At 34.2% G+C, this 18,167-nt stretch overlaps 2 protein-coding genes across 3 annotated transcripts in view; both read left to right on the forward strand.

Moving 5' to 3' along the window:
* Positions 1–4,046: 4,046 nt before the first annotated feature.
* The window catches only part of LOC128557741 (3-hydroxyisobutyrate dehydrogenase, mitochondrial-like), a 29,236-nt gene continuing 15,115 nt past the window's right edge, over positions 4,047–18,167 (forward strand). Inside the window, exon 1 of the mRNA XM_053545909.1 lies at positions 4,047–4,272. Within this exon, the coding sequence (XP_053401884.1) occupies positions 4,156–4,272 (117 nt within the window). The 5' untranslated portion in view covers positions 4,047–4,155. The remainder of the gene's footprint in view (positions 4,273–18,167) is intronic.
* Positions 14,922–17,576, forward strand: LOC123566337 (uncharacterized). Of its 2 annotated transcripts, none has more exons than XM_053545907.1 (2): positions 14,922–15,081; positions 15,432–17,576. In XM_053545907.1, exon 2 carries the CDS (start codon positions 16,441–16,443, stop codon positions 17,056–17,058), a length of 618 nt encoding a protein of 205 aa, XP_053401882.1. In that variant the 5' UTR covers positions 14,922–15,081; positions 15,432–16,440; the 3' UTR covers positions 17,059–17,576. Both variants share the same exon structure in this region, with proteins under 2 accessions (XP_053401882.1, XP_053401883.1).

The following is an 18,167-nucleotide window of genomic DNA, read 5'->3' on the forward strand; positions in this document are numbered from 1 at the left end:
AACGAGAAAAAAGTGGGCCCAACAAAAAACCAAAACAAGGACTGTGAGAGAGTTCCCGGTTACGGAGCTTGCTTATCATGGAAACTGTCATCAGTTGCTTGGGTAATCATTAGCAAAGCGTAACTTACTTTCTAGTATCTTTTATCCCCCAAACCAAAAATTTTGGGGGGGTGGGGGGGCCCTATTTTAGGGTAAAGTTTTTTTTCCCCGCCCCGTCGCGTCGCGAAATCATTATTTTCGGGTTTATTACTGAATGAATTTGTTCAAATTTTTTAAAACAGATTTTCCACCTTACCCCACCGCCCTTTGTGACAAAAGGTGCAAAAATTTGCCCACCTTTTTCATAAAAATTATGCCCCCTTTTTTACTTAGAATTTGGGGTTTAAATTTTGAGGTTTTTTTCCCTTATTTCGTTATTCCTAAAGGGAATTTGTTTTAAAATTTAAAAATGTTTTTCCCAAAACCCCATCCCCACATCATTTTTGGACACAAGGTTGCATAAACTCTGAAAACCAATTTTTTTCCCCGGAATTAGGGCCCCCTTTAATAAAAATTTTAAAAGTTTTTTTTTATGCTTTTTTTCACTTTTAATCCTTCTGATTGGCTTGGGAGCAAAGGGAATGGTTTAAAACCTTTTTTTTTTTTAACTTTTTGTCGGGATTTTATTTTCCCCTTAAATTCCAAAAAAAAAAAATTGTCTTTTTTTTTGAAATTCAAAATTTTTTGATTTTCAATTATTAGGTTTTTTTTTTAAACTTCTTTTTTTGTTAGCCCTTATGAAAAAGAAAATACATTTTTTGTGGTAACTTTATTTTGGGAAAGACTTTTTTTTTTTGCATTCACATTTGTGTTTCTCTTATATTAGGTTTTTTTATTTACCTTTTTCCCCCCATCTGGGAAACCATATACTAGTTTTGTTTTTTATTTTAAAAAGGGGAAAGCCCGGAGGGAATTTACTCCAAAGACGAGAATTTTTTTTTTTAAAGGGTTTTAAAAAAATTTTTTTTTTACGTTTTTGTATTTTTCAAAAAATTTTTTAAAAAATTTTTTTATGGTTGCCATTCTTCTGGGGGCCCAAGCCCGGGTTTTGGGGGGTTTAAATAAGTCACTCCTGTACGTTTAGTTGCGTTTAAAAATTTAATATAAGGGACCTTTTCCCCCCCCCCCCGGGAAGTGGGAAAAACCCCGTTTATTGCGAGACAATGGGAAATTTTACCCGGGGCGTTTTAATCGTTTCGGGCGATTTTTTTTTCTTCAGAAAATTGTTTTTGAAATTTCAGATATATTTTAATTTTCCCGGGTTTTTGCATGTTTAAGAAACATCGCTGGGTTTCTTAACCCAAAAGGGACCAAGAGGGAAAATTTTTTTTTGAACAAAACAATTTGTTTTTATTTTCATTCCCGAGGAAAAAATAGTTGATTAGACATTCTTTTTTTCATTTTATAACTTTGGATTATCAAACAGGCTAATTAGTTTTAAAACCCAAAAAAGTTTGCCCCTAAATATGCACTTTCCCTGCCCTCAAGGATTTTTTAACCCCTTTGGGTTTTCCCACAAAACTTTAAAATCTCACCCTTTTTATCCGTATTCATAAAAAGAAGAATAAAATTTTAAAAAATTTTATTGTTGGGAAATTTTAAAATCTAGATAAAAACCCTTTTGTCGGGTTTTTAAGGAAAGCTTCGAAACTTTTAAGTGTTATATGGTTTATTTGTTGATACTGGTGTGGGAAAACTCCCCGGGGGCCCGCACGTTTTGTGTTTTTGTTTTTTTTTTTTGGGGTTTTTTTTTTTTTTTTTTTGTTTTTTTTAATGGGAAACGTTCAAAAAACTTTCCTTTGGGGAAAAAAAATAGTTTGGAAATTACACAAACAAGGTGGGGAAAGAAAGGAATTTCAATTTTTTATTGAATTTGTCTCGAAGTGTTAGAAATTTCTTTTCATTTATAAAACATTTTTTTAAAAATTTTTTTGTTTCCCCTTTTAAAAGTATTTTTGGGAATTTTTAGGAATTAAAATTCAATTGTTGTTACAAATTTTTCCCATTAGTTTTGGGGTGGGGTATAACTTTTAGGGAATTTTTTGTTTTTCTAAAAACCATTCAAAAATTACGATTTTTTTTATCATAGCCCAAAAAGGACTACATAAAGATATAAGACACGAAGGAAAAATCCCACATTATCAAATTTCTTAAAAAGGGTTTACAGTTGGGAATACCATTAAAGCTTATGAATTTTTATACAATATTTTCCCGCAGCTTTCATTATATGTGATTAAAAAACAATTTTAACCCAAATTTTTTTCCCAAAAATCAAAAAACACAGTCTCCCCCCGGCAAAAGGGGTACGATATTAATGCCGAAAAACTTTCGGTTTTAGGTGTTACTCCCCAGATGTTACCCTTTATCAAAAATAGTGATGGATAACCGATTTCCCTTTAGTGATTTCTATGTTATCAAAAGGGGGCCTTTTAAACAGTTTGTTTGAAATGTTTATGGGCATTTCAAAAAGTACAAGTTTATGGCTTTTGTATTTTAAAAAAAAATAAAACATTCCCCCATAAAAATGATCAAGCAAATAAAAAAATTTCAAGCAAACAATTTTACTTTCCCGAAAAAAACTGGAGGGCATGGAAAAAGAAAAAAAAAAATAAGCCGGAAAAAGAAGCAAAGGGAGGGTGAACCCCTTTTGACCCCAAAGGGAAAAAAAAAAAAAACGTATGCACCTTTTGGGCCCCTTTTTTGTAAAAATTTTTTAGTCTTTTTCGTGGTTTTTTTTCTTTCTCCCTTTAAGAGGTTTCAAAAGGTACTTGCCATATAAAAATTACGTTTTGGGGTTTCAGCCCCTTTTTTTAAAAAAAAGCGCTGTTCAGTGCGAAAACAACACAAAATTGCGGAAAAGTGCGAAAGTCTTTTTGAAAACGTAAAAGATTAGACTTTATGTTGAGTAGGAGACTAGGCCTCAAATTAACGATGTCAATTTAAGTGGGGACGAAAAGCCATGAAACTTTGAACGAGAGGGCCCTGTTCATTCAAGGTAGTATACCTTTTTTTCAGATTTTTCAGGGGAAAAAACCTTTGGTTGTTGGTTAAAACGGTCAGCAAAAGCTAAATTGTTTAGTTTGAAAAAAAACTTAAACAGCCTGAAAATTTTTCGTCCTCTTAATATTTCGGATGATGTCCAAAAAAATGCTTTTGGGGTTTTTTCAAAAAGTATTTTTTTGTATTAAAAGGGGGACGGGTTTTGTTTTAAAAATTTTTTAAAAGGGGTTTTCTTTTTAAAAATACAACCCCAAAAAAAGGTATACAAAAGCCGGGCCAAAAAAATTTTTAATTTCGCCATCCTTTCAAGATGAAAAATTCAAGAAGGGGGCTCGTGAAATCAAATTTTCAGAAGGCTTGCTCGGATTTTAGTAAAACTGTAAAAAATTCGAAATTTTAAATCAAAATTTGTGTTTAAAAACCCCCCCAAAGAAACAGAAGCCTTTTTAAACGAGAAAAATACAGGTTTATTCAAAAAAAACCCATCACTGTCGCCATTTTTTTTTTCTAAAGATTTTTTATACCCCTGACGATTTGGGGTTTTCAAATTTTGGGTACGGGAAAGGTTCTGATTTTGGGTTTTTAAAAACTTTTTTAATATCAAAACCTCACCTTAGAAAACGTTCAAGACGTAGCAAATGTGGATATGCGTTAAACTCTACAAGAAAGAGAAACTTTACGCGAACCCTAACAGCTTTACTTGAAAATGTCAAAATGCTGTAAAAAACATCAACCAGGAAATGAAACTCTGTTCTTTACCCGCTCCCTTTCAAAAAAAGCTTAAAAAACCCCCATTTGAAAACATTTGGGAAAAAAAAATTTTCAAACTCTTAAAAAAAGATGGAAAATTTTCTGTGGACCTGCTGCAGGGGAAAAAGCGAAAAAAGTATGTTTTAAATTTGTTCTCGGTTTAATTTCCGGCGTTTTAAATTTTACTGATTTGTGAATTTGAAATGGCTCCCCTTATGGTGGATGCTGTTTTGAAGTTTTGAATCCCGGGAATGAAACATTAAAAATGACCACGGGGGTATAGTTGAAGGAACTGAAGTAGTAGAAAATGGTTGTGTAATTTCAGATAATTTGATCAAAGACACGCTTGAAAATGACCTGACTGCGATGGCTGAAGAAACATTGAAAGTTTATTGCAAAACAGCGGCAGAAACCACTGGCGAAAACGCATTAAGTGAAGCACTGCAAACAATGTCAAAGAAAGCGGAAGAAGTTGCAGGGCAGGTAAATGTACAATTACCCTTTGGTAGGAAACTCACCCAAATTTTTACAAAGGGATTTGGGAAATGGGGCCCTTTCTTAACCAAAAATCAGCTAGGTATCAGCATTTTTTAAAAAATTTGTTTAGATTTACTTTGCTTATTTTAAAATAGGGGAAAAAAGGGGGGTTGGGAGATATTGGGGGGCAAAGACACTGAAAGGTATGTTTGGGGGAAATCAGAAGACGAAAATTTTTAGTTCCGGGGGAAAAAATTTAAAAGAATCCCTGAAATAAGATACCGCATATAATAAGTGATAAAAGAAAAATACTAGTCCTTTTTAGGGCATTTTAAATACTTCATTCGTATGCTTTTGGGTTTTCCTTTTCTTTCTGCAAAAAATGTGTCATTTGATGTTTGCAAGTTTGTATGTTGGGTTTTAAACACCCCCTGCTGTTGGTTTCGAAACCTGAGGAAGCGACCCTAGGGTGGTTCTTTGGAAAGGCCAGTTATTCTACCCCGGTGTTGGCTCGTTTTAGGGCGTAATGTCTGGGTAATTCCCCCCGGGGCTTCCCCCACCCTCAAAAACTGCAAAGTTGCCATATGGGCCACGCCCATAAAAACTTATAAATAAAATTTTAAAATTTCTGTTTGATGTGTTTGTGTAATTTATTCAATTTATTTTTGTTTCTGTAACGGGGTTGCAGTTAATGTAACCCCGTTTCGCCTTTATTTCGAAATTTAAGGGATCGATTTTCGGGAGTTTTGCCAATACATTTTTACCTTTTAGGCATTGACGAAGCTTTGGAAAGGTTTTTCTTTGGAAAAGGGTTGGTTTCCCCTTTTTTTAGCTCTGCTCGAAACTTGTTTACTGGTATAAACCGAAAAATTTAAATGAAAAAGGGGAAAAAATAATCTTTTCCTTTGATTTGTAAAAAATTAAAAAATTCCCTCACTAAGCCCGGGTATGGTTTTAGTTTACTATTTCGATTGACCCAATGGTGTTTTATGGTCGTCTAAACATCCCCCCCCCCCCCCCCCCCCCTTTTTTTGTCAAATGTGACAATCTGCCGTAGGGGTTTGCTTGTTCGGAAAAAAAAGGTTGGGAAAGTGGGTCGGACTTTTTTTTAAAACAAAAATTTGGTCCCCCGGGAAATTTTTGTATGGCGGGGGGCTTTTTTTGATTTTCATCAGAATACTTTAGACAGGTGTGTTCAAAATAATTGTTTGTAGCAATGAATGCATGTTGCATACTTAATGTAAATGTCTGACGTCGGAATGCCGAAATGTCACAGTGATATGCAGGAAGTTTGTAGGAACTGAGTTTCGTATTCAAGAAACAGTGGGGGAGTTTTGTGGGTCAGAGGAAAACAAGTCGCAATTTTTACCCGTTTAAAAAATTTTCAAAAAAACTGATACCCTCTGTCAAAAAATTTTTTTTTTAAGAAAAACCCGCACACTTTGAGATGGAAAAATTTTTAAAAAAAAATATATGCAATTTCAGATGGTACCCACCCAAAAAAATCTAAAAGGGGGGAAAAAACTCTTGAAAATGGGCCGAAAAAATGAAGCTAAAATAAAACAAATTGGGGCAAAAGTAAAAAAAAATTTAAAAAATAAAAATTAAAAGAAAAAAATTGAAAAAAACCTTTTGGGGGAATAGTTTTTGTTTCAGGTCCTCCCACGTTTTTAAAAACTATAGGGATTTATTTATTGTTTTAACAACATGTTAAACAGTAAAATTCAGATATTTACTTTTTAAATTTTCCAAATTTTAGCTGTTTACACAAAATTTTGTTATGGGGTCCTCATTTATAAATTTTAAAAAAAAAAAAACTTGGGATCAAAAAATTATCACCCGGGAAATTTTTAAAGCCCTTCGTGAGTGGAAAAAATAGTAATGGTTAAAAAAGTTGTTGGGGTTTGTTTACAAATTTTAAAAACTTTAATAACTTCTTTCAGGTAAGTTTTGTTTTGGTTTTTGGGAAGTTATAATAAAGGGCATGGCGTTTCTTTTACCAGAAATTTTTTTTGAGTTTTTTGACTTGGATTTTAGACTTTATTTTTTAAAGATATAAGAAAAAATTCTGGGATTTTCTCTTTAAAAGTGTTGAAAGCAGACTAAACTTATATATACTCTTTTCGAAATTTTTAAATTTTGCTGGGGGGCTTTTGGTATAGACTATTTTTTGGGAAAACCCCAAACAATGAAAACCCGTCTATACAAGAAATTTGGGCCAATTTCTTTCATATATTTTTAGAAGGGGCGTTTTTTTTTTATCAAATATTTCTATTTTACATTTGGGAGGAAGAAAAACATCCCAAAATATTTAGTAAAAATTTGGGTGCCTAGGCTATCATTTCACACTGAAAAAAAAAACCCGTAAAAAAGAGTTTAAATTTTTTTTGGTATCATCTCCATTTTTTGCAAAATTTGTATTGAAAAAAATGTATAAAAAATTAAAATACTAGATTCAATAGACTTATTTTACCCAAAATAAAGAAAATAAAATTTCCCGTGGCGGGAAAGCCGTTTATGACTACTTATGGGTTCCCGGGCTTATCAGATGTTGTGAAAAGTTGTAAAGAGAAAATAAAAACGATTTTAAAATTTCCCCAAATAAACTAATTATACGAAGTATTACAAGTACCTTTTAACAAAAACCCTTTTTGGGACATTTTAAATTTAAAAAGGTCTTGTTTTACCCGGCCCCGGACCAAAAACAACGTCCAAATGAAATTTTCAAATTTCCTTTTCCCGTGTATTCCCCTAAGTGGTACTGAAATTGAAAGAACTAAAATAATAAAATTTTCCCCAAAAAATGCAATAATGAAAATCCTTTTTACCGAGTCTCCCAAGTAAGCGTTGACCGGTGGCATAAATTTCGTGCGAGCAGGTTTGCTTTTTGCGGTTGTTTTCACCCGTCAAAAGGGAATATTTTCCTTCGTAGTTTTTTTTATTTTTAAAACTTTGTTTTAAGAATTTTGGGCCCAAAGGGTGACCCCACAATGGACGCGCTTTTTGGGTGGTGATGTATTTTATTTTTTTATTGGATTTGTCCCTTTTTTTTAAACATTCCGGGAAAAAATTTATAAAAAAACCCCTATTTTTGGGTACCCTGTGTAGTTTTCTCGCTTTTTTAATTTGGGTTAAAATTTTTTTTTTTAAATTTTCCGGGAATTTTTGGTTTTTATCATTTTACGATATACCCACTTTAACAGGAAAAAGGTCCCCCGTTTTATTGCCCGTTTTTTAAAAATTTCATAGGCCCCGGCCCAATTTCCCGGCCGTCGGCGGGAAAGGGGCCCGTCTTACGTCCCATCGGCGGTTTCACCCCAAAAAAAAAAAATGCCTTTATGTTCGAGCTGATTTGGGTTTATGGGAAAAAAAAAAAAGATTTTTCAAGACATTTGGTTTTTTTTTTTAATTTTTTGGGCAGTTTGGAAAAAAAGTGGGGGGGTTTTTTCGATATTTAGATACCATTTCTTTTTTCTTCGTTGTGCACAGTCATTTAAAGCATCATTGCGCACAGTCCCCTTTGCGATTTTGGGAAAGGGGAATTTTTTGACCCGGGAAAAGTAATTTTGTCCTTCGCGGCGCCGACTTGTTTTGTGCCCCTTGGTCTTCGCTCCCAAAGTGTTTTAAACCACATTTGGCCCCCATTTTAAAAACTAAGTACATCTAGAAAACGCCCAAAGTTTTTTTCCCCCCGTTTTTTTTTTTCAAACTTTCCTTTTTTTAAAGTAATATATGCGAAAAAAAGTCGGTTTCAGATGTGCTTAGTAATATTAATAAGGGGGGTAACTTTTGCTTGGGAACCGGGTTTTGGGGGGGAAAGTAAATTGGGAAATATAGTGGGAAGAAGGGAAAATTGACCCGGTGGTTTTTTACCTTTGGGTTTTTCATTCATTAAAAAAGGGCACAACCTATTATTGAAAAGGGGTTTTAAGGGAAAACCCCGAACTGGCCCGGGAAAAAAATTTGGTAAAAAAATAAAAAAAAAATTTAAGGGATTTGGGAAAGAAAATGTAAGTATATACTTTGATACAGCAAATGGGATAAAAAACCCAATTCCATAAAAAAATTTTACCCGGCTTTCCCCAAGCACCCTTTAATAATCGAATGAATTTAAAAGCCTAATTTTTTTTTGCCCCTCGCGGTTTAAGTTTTCGACTGCTTTTTCTTTATACAACCCCCCCAAAAAATTTTTAAAGAAAAACCTGAATTCCTAAATGGGGGGGGAAAAAAGTGTGCAGTTTAAAATTAAATTTTCCCTTATGCAGTCTAAATTTTCAGGGTTTTTGTGAAAACCCTCCTAAAATTTGATTGTGCAATTAAAAAAAAAATTTAAGGGTTTCTGTTTATGCGGTGCTTATTTGGGAAATTTGGTACCCTTTTCGAATTTTTTAAAGAAAAACAATTAATTTTTAATGACTTTATTTTCGCCAAAACCTTTTTAATTTAAAAATTTGGTTTAAAAAGTTAAAATAACAACACTGACATCAGTTTGATTTGGGAAACTTTTTTTTTCCCAGGTTTTTACCCCTTGTTTTTTTAAAAATTATATAAAAAATATACTTTTAAAATGTTTTGCGATTCAAACGAATTTTGGGAAGAAAAAAAACTCAAATTTTTATTAAAAAACCCCCCCAACCCCTTTTTATTTTTGGGTTGAAATTTTGGAAAACGGTTATATTTGGTATACCCAACCTGAAATTTAAAACAATTTTCTTTTTCTTTAATTTTTAAAAATTTATTTTTTTGTTCTACATAGATTTTACCCAATAGCTATCAAATAAAATTTCTTTTGGTAACATCAAACCCTTCTAATTTATTTATTTTACTGGGTTTTTAAGGGGAATACCTAAACCTTTTCCCAAAATATAAAATCCTAGCGAAAGGGTTTTACTGCCCCCCCCACATTCCAAAAAATTATGTAGATCTTATTTCAATCCAAAAAGTGAAAGTTTACCTCTTGTCGCGCGATTTACAAACCCCCCATGATCCATATTTTTGGGCACAGCCCCCCGTTTCGTTTTTAAAGTTTAGGCCAAAAATTTTCATCCATGGTTGTTTACCCCGAAATAAAAAATCAAAAGTAAATTTTCCCAAATTTAAAACAAGAATTTTTAAAAATCTCTATCTGGCTTTTTTTTAAAAAGATCGCGTTTTTTGATGACGTCCTAGGGGTGGGCGAGGGATTAAATTTTTTAACCCAAAAGCATAAGTTTTATTTAAATTTTGCACACAGTACGTCCCCCCGCCCTTAAGGGGCCCCTCTAACGGTTTTTTCCTTATAATATAGCTTTATATAGTTTTCTATATAAATTTTCTAACCATAAGGGATTCGTTAGATGGGGGCCCGTGTTCCCCCCCCCACCCCCTTTTAAAAAAATTTTTTTTTAGAAAAGGCTTCGGGGTTGGGAAAACCCACCACATGTTAAAATGATTGGGGGCAAAAACGAAGAAACAAACTTGAAATTGGGAGTCTATAAAAATTTTGAAAAAAAATGCATTTTGCCCCTTGGGCGGATCCTGAAAAGTCTTTTTTGGGTAAAATACCGTTTTTTAAAAAAAATTCCAAAACAGCTCGTTTCGGGATGCATTTTTATTTTGGTTTTACCCCCCGACTCGGGCGTTTAAAGGGGGCCGGGGTAATTTTCCCGGGTATTTTGATTTTTGAAAATGCAATAACGGTGACCCATCTGTTTTAAATTGGGGGGTATATGTATATGTATAACTAAATCACAGGAATTTTAACAGTTTAAATTTTTCCATTTTTTAAAACGGGGAAAAAATACGACATGGGGATCCAAATTTGTGTTTTTTTTAGGAATATTTCCCGAATGTTTTGAAAAAAAAATTTCAAATGCATGAAAAATTTCAATACATCCCCAAAAAAGCGCGTCCATTGTAGGTTTTAAAACCCCGGGTTTAAAAACCAAAAACTTTATATATGAAAAAAAAACGAAGGGGAAAAAATTAAAAATTGACTGGGTAAGAAAAAAAAACCGCAAAAAAAGCGAAATGCTTTTGACCCTAATTATACCCCCGGTCAACCCCTTTTACGTTGAGACTCGGTTTATATTACTTTTCTCGTTCAGCTTTGTGAAAGTTATATAACTATAACTTGCTTGGGAAGGGGGGGAGGGATATAATTTTTAAGGGAATTTGCGCCACCTAACGAAAAATCAAAAGGACCGTTAAAGAAATTTTGCCGAAAAAAAAAAACAAAAAATTTACGAAAATTTCCGATTGACTGGGGTTTTTTTTTTTTCATTTTTTGTTTTTTTTTTTTCCCCATTTTGCCCCCGTGTAAATCTTCAGACATGGGGCCCCTAACGTCATTTTTTTAGCAGAGCGGGAAAATGACCCTAAATTGACTGGTTTTTTTTTTTGAGTATCGTTTTTTTAAAACAACCCAAAAAAACGGCAAAAAAAAAAAAAATTCCCTTTTTTTTCAAGTTTTAAAAATTAAAATTATTTTCTCCAGTGATAATAAATTTTTCTGTTTATTTTTTTCAAATCAATCAGGGGGCAAGGGCCGAATTTTTTGAACGCAAAAATACGGGGAAAAAAGACGTTGAGTTTTTACCCCAAAAAATTTTCCCCTAAAAACGCCCCATATCTTAAAAAAATTTTGAGTAGGTTTTTTTTTTTTTTTTTTTAATAAATTTTAACAGAAGGGACAAAAAATTTTAAAATTTCTTTTCGAAAATTTTTTTTTAAAAAAAAATTAAAAAAAAATTTTGGGGTCACCGGGTTTTGATTTCGCTTAAATTTAAAGGTTTGGGGGTTTCCCCCCCCCCCCAGTAAAAAATAAACCCACGTTTTTTTACTTTTTGTAAATTTTCGTTAATTCAAATTCAGGGTTTTTTCTTTGTTGGTGGATATTAAAGAAATTTAAAATCAGGGTTTTTGCCGGGTTGGTTTTTTAATAAAAAATGGGTATCACAAAAATGATAAAAAGAAGCGTTTTTTTGTTTATTTTAAAATTTTTTTAAAAAGATGAAGTTTTTAGGAAAATTTTTTTTTACATGACAAACAGGCAAGCTTTTTTACAGGGCAATTTTTTCCTAGTGCCTGGTGCACTCTATATGGGATTTTTTGAAAAGGGGCGCCCGGGTTTTGGGTTCCATCTTTACTAGGGAAAAGTTTTAAAGTTGGTACTTTTAAAAAAATTTTTTTGTTTGTTTATATATCCCCCGGGAAACAAAAAGTTACAAAAAAAAACCCAGGATAGTTTCCGCCTGATATCAGGGGAAGAAGGAGGTTCGTACAAGTGCTATAATCCCAACAAAAATTATAAAAAGTCTACGGAAATTAAGCAGTTTTAAAAAGAAAATTAAAAAGCTCACCCAAAAAGTGGGGCCAAGGCTTTATATATTACCCTATTTTATTTAATTTTTAATTTTTTTTATACGTTTTGTTTTACAAAGTCTCCATTTTTTTTTTGGGCCCCATTTGCTTAAATTTAAAATATTTTACCCTGCGCCTGCTTTCAATGCCTTTTAAAAAAGGCATTTAAAAAAATTTTTGGGGAATTTTGGGAAAGGTTTGAAACCCACGTCTCCCGATATTTAGGGCGCCAAAATTTTTTGGGGGAAAGGTTGGGGTCAACCCCAGAAAAAGGGGACGAATTTTTAAAAATTTTAAAACCATATGGAAAACCAAAAAAGTTTCGTTTGGCGGGGGGGCCCCAGCATGGACCCCGACCAGGGCCCGGGGATTTCCAAAGATTTGGTAAAGGTTCTTTTCTTTTCGGGTAAAAGTTCCTTCTAATTGCAAAAAGGCTTTGAAAAGCGAAAAAGCAGGGGTTTCCCGACCCGACTGCGCGGGAAGCGCCTTTCTTTGGGCGCAAAAACCACTAGTTGGGGTTTTTTCATGGCGCGGTTTTTATGTTTTGACGTTTTTAATGACGTTTTTGAACCCGTTTACTTAGTAGGGATGAATGACAAAACAACCCAAATATAAAAAAAAAATTTTGGGGAAAAACAAAGAACCAGGTTTTTTATTTCCAAAAATGCACTTTTAGGCCCCGGGGGAAACTATTGTTTTAAAAGAAAATAAAGTAAAAAAACCCCCTTTTTTCGAAAAAATGAAATTTTTATTAAGGGCCGCACCGTCCCTTTTGCGTTTTCTTTATAAAACCCTTTCATCTTAAATTTTCCCCACACGAAACCCGGCCAACTGGGAAATTTCCCGGGGGGGGGGGAAGTTCGAACTTTTTTCCCGTTTTTTCTCCAGTAAACCCGGTTTTGCACACAAGGGGCCCCGTGGGAGTAATTTTTTTCTAGAAAGGGGTTTCCTTTTTTTTCCCTATCTTTTTCGGGTTTGACAGAAATACCCCCAAAATAAAATAAAATTTAATGAATGGAAAAAATCCCCGTCTGGGTGAAGCATACATGCGTTTAACATAAAATTTTAAAAAGAAGTCTTGTTTTAACCCCCAAAATATTTTTGGTAATAGAAACTCTTTAAGGGGTTTACTTCAAACATTTTTATTAGAAAATTTAACTTTGATGTGCTTCACTTTTCTGTTTAAAGGTTTTTAGCGTTTTTAGAAAATATTTTTAATTTTATTAAATATAACAAAAATTTGCTTAAGAATTTGAAACGCAAACTACAAATAAAAAATTTAGCTTAAATTTTAGGTGAATACAAAAGTTCGGTTTAAAAAGCCCTTTTTCCCAATTTTCGTATATCCTGTTTTTTAAAAAAAAAGTACTCTTTGTGTTTTTTGTGTCATGTATAGGGAGCAATTTCCTTTAAAAACTTTTTTTTTATTTTAAAAAAATTCATTTAAATTTTTTTCTTTTTTATCTTTTCTGGAAATTTAATAGATTAAAATCCACCCAAAAGAAAAAGAAACGGGAAATTTAAAAATTTTTGAAAAAATTTACGAAATTTAAATATAAAAGTTGTATTTTTTACTGGGGGGGGAGGGGGGTTTGGCCATGGTAAAAAGAGCGAAATCTAAAACGGTGACCCCCATTTTTTTTTAGGAAACGATTTTTGATTGAAAAATTTTTCACGGGGTTGCTTTTAAAATTTATTCAAAAAACTATCTTTGGGGTTTTTGAAAATAGGGTCTTCCCCGCAAAATTTTGGGTGAAAACTCGTCGTCTGTTTTTTCGGTGGGTTTTTCGGTTTATAAATCGTTTTTCCCTTGGGGTTTTGACGTCAAAAAAAAAACCTGACCCAAAATTTTATATCATTGGGAGAGTTTTAAATTTTAATATAAACTTGGGAAAAAAAAAGAATTTTCCGGTTTTTAGTTGGTATAAAAAACGATAATCGAAAAACTAGTTTAAGTTCGTCATTTTGCGGGTCTGCTTTTAAAAAAAATGACGTTTGTGGTCATGTTGAAATTTTTTCAAACGCAAAATGGGGAATAAACAAAAAAAAAATTTAAAAAAAAAACCAGCAATCGGAACTATCGTCCCAAATTTTTTTCGGCCCAAAAAATTTTTAACGGGTCCCTTGACTTTCGGGTTTGGGGGGCGATATTACCTTAAATGGGGGAAGGGTAATTTTTTCAACGGCTCAGGCTGACAGTATTTCTCAAATGTTGGGCACTATTGCTGTCCAACCAAAAAACAATGACATACCTGCTTTTTTTATACCTTTAAAAAAAGAGGATCAAATAGTCTCTATGCTTTTCCTTGATAAAATTTTAATATCATAGTTCCGGGTTTAGCAGCTTTTAATCAAAAACCCAGTTGCTATTTTGTTTTTGATTATTCGTTTGTTTAAACTATCCCGGGTTTTTGGGGCTCTATGCTTCCGAGAAAAATTAAACCCCTCCCCTTTTTTACAAGAGAAGCCTCCCGTTTTGAGGTATTGTGGCTGGGAAAAAAAGATTTTAACCGGACTAAGAGGTTTTAGGGGTGTTGTACATTTTATGGGCCTTCAAAGAAAAAAATCGGTTTAAAAAAAAAATAAATTTTAAAAGAGGCTAAATATTATGTTCGAATTTGGGTTTTGTTTTAAGTTCCAAAAAATCTTCTTATGGATTTCATTCACTTATTTTCTTTGTTTTACTTTAAAGGGATTAGACCCCTAAAAAGGCACCCTTTCCTTTTTTGAAGAGTATCTAATTCCTTTCCATAAAACCCCCTTTACTGCAATTTTTAGGGGGGGGGGTTTGGTTCAAGCCCTTTTGGACCAAAATTTTTTTTTCCTTTTTTTCCTTTTTTTTTTAGTAAAATTTTACTTTTTTCAAGACTTTTTTATTTTATTTATTGTTTCCCAAAAGAGGAAAATTTTTAATTTTTTAAGCAATTTCTTGCTGTTTAAAAATGAAATTTTCCTCTGAAAAACAGAAGGGGGGAGAGTTAAAAACATCTTTAAAAATATGAGTTTTCATGCGGTAAGAGTTCTCTTTTTTTCCTTCACTCTTTAAAATACATACTGTGGAAGGGTATGTAGGTTTGGTTTTACTTCTTTCCCCAAAGGGTTTTTTTTGAATGAAATGAGCCCAAAAAATTTAAAAAAGGGCCCCCAAAGGGTTCCGGGCCTTTTTTTTCAATGTTGAATTTGAAAATTTTGTCTCATTAAATCCCGGGGTTTTCGAGGTACCCCAGAAAAAATGATTTTGACAGTTTTATTTTGTGTTTTATAATTGTTTACCAATACTTTGATGTTTCTTTTACGAAAATTAATGGTATCGTCGCGGGTCCTGTTTTGACGATGACCTATTTCGACGCCATCTTTGTTTTCCTTCCCAATCGCGCAAGCGACATCGATGACGTCACTTACTATACACACTACTGTAGTACACACGTTTTACTATCGCTTACGAAAATTATGTGGAAAGTGAGGGATGCAAAGGTAAGAATTATCAGATTTGATTTTATCTATTAGATTTTTACCTGTTTTAGCTGATGCAAAAAGTTCCTAAACTTTTAAAGCTATTTTCTTTGCAAAAATGAGCGTGGGAAAATGCATGACCTCCGTCTGCTACGCTCATTGTTTTGTTTATTTGGTCACGTGACAGTCATGTGACCAGCTAGGCTATTTTTGTATTTTTTTCACCCTTGAGTATAGGGTACACGTTATATCTGTTTAGTGCGTTATATGTGATATACTGTTAATTGAAATTTAATTGGATGTTTATGCATTGTAGTTGCATGGTTAATGGTTGGGGATGAATTAGTTTAACTGTTATTCTTTTATTTCAGGTACCACAGAGGAAGTACAGATGTTATTCTCCAACCTCTATGGTAACAGCCTTGGAGAAGGTCAGGCAGACAGGTGCTCCTGTCAAAACCACAGCAAGGGAGTTTGGCATACCCGAGGCCTCCCTCAGACACAAGCTCAGTGGCAGAGTTGACCCTGAAGCTACACATTCTGGACCACCACCAATGTTTTCCCAAGAGGAAGAGTGCCATTTTGTGGACCATCTGAAATTTATGTCCGAGTGTGGATATGGCTATAGCAGAGCAGAAGTTGTGGACATGGCAAGTGAATATGCTATATGCCTAGGCAAACGCAACAGTGAGCATCCGCTTTCATTGAAATGGTTCCGTGGATTTATGTCACGTTGGCCAGAACTCAAGGTATTGAAACCACGTGGTCTGGAAAATTCAGAGGGCTAAGGCAACCACTGTAGACTGTTTGACAAAATATTATGTAGAACTTGGATCCATCTTGGACAAGTACAGCTTGAAGGACAGACCTGAACGGATTTACAATGTGGATGAGAAGGGGTTGTCTACTTCCCACACCCCACCAGCAGTGGTTACAGGTCTTAATTTCAAACCTCAAGCTGTCACCTCTGCTTCCAGGACACTTGTGACTGTGATAGGCTGCGGTAATGCCCTGGGCTATAGTGTGCCCCCTTTCTTCATATTTCCTGGTGCAAGGATGAGGCCTGATCTGTTGGAGGGTGGAAGTGCAGGGACTGATGGGACTGTCACAGAATCTGGCTGGAGTAACAGCACTATATTCAGAAGGTACATTGAACATCATCTGATAAAATACTTACCTGAACGTTCTGTTGAAGACCCTGTTCTTGTACTCTATGATGGACACAAGTCTCACATTAATTTGAACCTGATTGACTGGGCCAAGACACAAAATTTGATACTGTTTATCCTCCCTGCACACACAAGTCATGTTTTGCAGCCGCTTGATGTTGGTTGTTTTGGACCATTTTAAAGAGTGTACAGTGCTGTGTGTCACAAGTTCATGCGTGATCACTGTGGGCAAAGCATTACACGATACAATGTCTGTTCACTTGGATGCTCCGCTTATTCAAAGGCTCTCTCGGCTAGTAATTTACAAGCTTCATTCCGCAAAACTGGTATCTACCCTTACAACCCCAGTGCTGTTGATCCATCCAACTTCAAGCCGTCTGAGGCCTTACAGCAGGAAACAACTCCAGAGATCACAGACAGCCAGCATACCACTTCAAAAGACCCTTCACAGTTTTTTGGTTCTAAGGCTGCTCAGATCACTTCAAAGAAACCTCCCACTAAGAAACGGCGGTATCTTAGTTCTGTTGTTAGTGGTAAGGCCATCACAGAAGAACCGGTGATAGAGCAGATTAAGGATCATGAGAAAGCCAAAGCCAAGAAGCCCAAGTCTCAGAGTCAGAAAAGTAAATCTGAACCTCAACCTGGACCATCTGGTACTGCAAGGCCAGTAACAACTTCTGCTGACAGTGATGTCTCACTTGATGAGGAATCTGACACCGATCTGTGCTGTGTATGTAACTTGTTTACCCCACAGGAGGTCCGCCAGAGTACTTCACTCATATTTTTAAGTGGGTACAGTGCACAAAGTGTGGACATTGGGTGCATTTAAGGTTCTGTACCCCAGTGAGAGTTGTTAGAAGGGGGGATGGATTTTTATGTAAACACTGTACTACATAGGAGTAAATGAACAGTAAATCAAGTTAACATAGTTATCATGTACATGTTTGTATAATTATGTTGTGACTATGAGGTAAACATAGAAATAAAATTTAGAAAACCCATTTATTTATGTCTTTACATATTGCAGAAGCAGGTTGCAGATACTGGTGGATAACGTAAGTATCAAATTTATGGTGTACTTGTTCCAACACTGTGTTATAAAGATATAATTAGGCAGCCAATCAGAGGCGTCGTTTTAGGTCACTCTCAACAAATATGGCTGCTCTCATGCATGGTTGGATATGACAGCTCAATGAAAAATAAAAAGAAAAATTTGGCTTGGTTGTACTATCGTTCTTTAGTTCAAGGTTTGTTAAATCTGAATAAGACATTTATTAATTGAAATTAGGTATTAGCATTGTAAGATGACAAGTAATTCCTTAAGGGCGTCGAAACTGGTCACTCGAGGATATAATGAATTCTCTGCAAACGTTTTAGATAGTGGCCATCACTTTGAAATTTGTCTCTACTTGAGCATGAGGAAATACTATTAAAAACGGCACGGTAAAAATTGTTTAAAAATTGCAACACAGTGCGAAATACAGTCAACTTTAAGAATATACCAAGCAAATGCTATTTTTAAACATTACTATTAGGGGTCTAATACCTTAAAACATATGACGTGTCTATACTTGACAGTATTTTATTCGTTACGGCTTAATTGAAAATATTCGTCTTGCATCACGCAAGGCTCCCATACTTATTTTGATTTTTATTCAGCATTTACATTGTTGTTAATGAAATGCAATTTACACATATCTAAAAAGGGTCACTGTATAAAGAAGACCAGCAATTTCGTGTGTTTATGCCTCTGAATAATGGGGCCAAGATAGTTCTTTTTCGGTCTGTGTCACCATAAATTCGAGGTGTATTTTCTTTTTGTTTTTAAAATTAAATAAAACCATACACAGTCCTCGGAGAATTAGTACTGTGTCCGAAAAATCAGCTTAACCTACATTCACAAAACTTAGGCGACGACAAAAAACAAAACAATTATTT

This window comes from Mercenaria mercenaria, chromosome 6, assembly GCF_021730395.1.
Source record: "Mercenaria mercenaria strain notata chromosome 6, MADL_Memer_1, whole genome shotgun sequence".
Classification (NCBI taxonomy): Eukaryota; Metazoa; Mollusca; class Bivalvia; order Venerida; family Veneridae; genus Mercenaria; species Mercenaria mercenaria.

Excerpts from the sequence above, each read along its gene's own strand:
- LOC123566337 (XM_053545907.1), top strand. The coding sequence starts at position 16,441 with ATGCGTGATCACTGTGGGCAAAGCATTACACGATACAATGTCTGTTCA.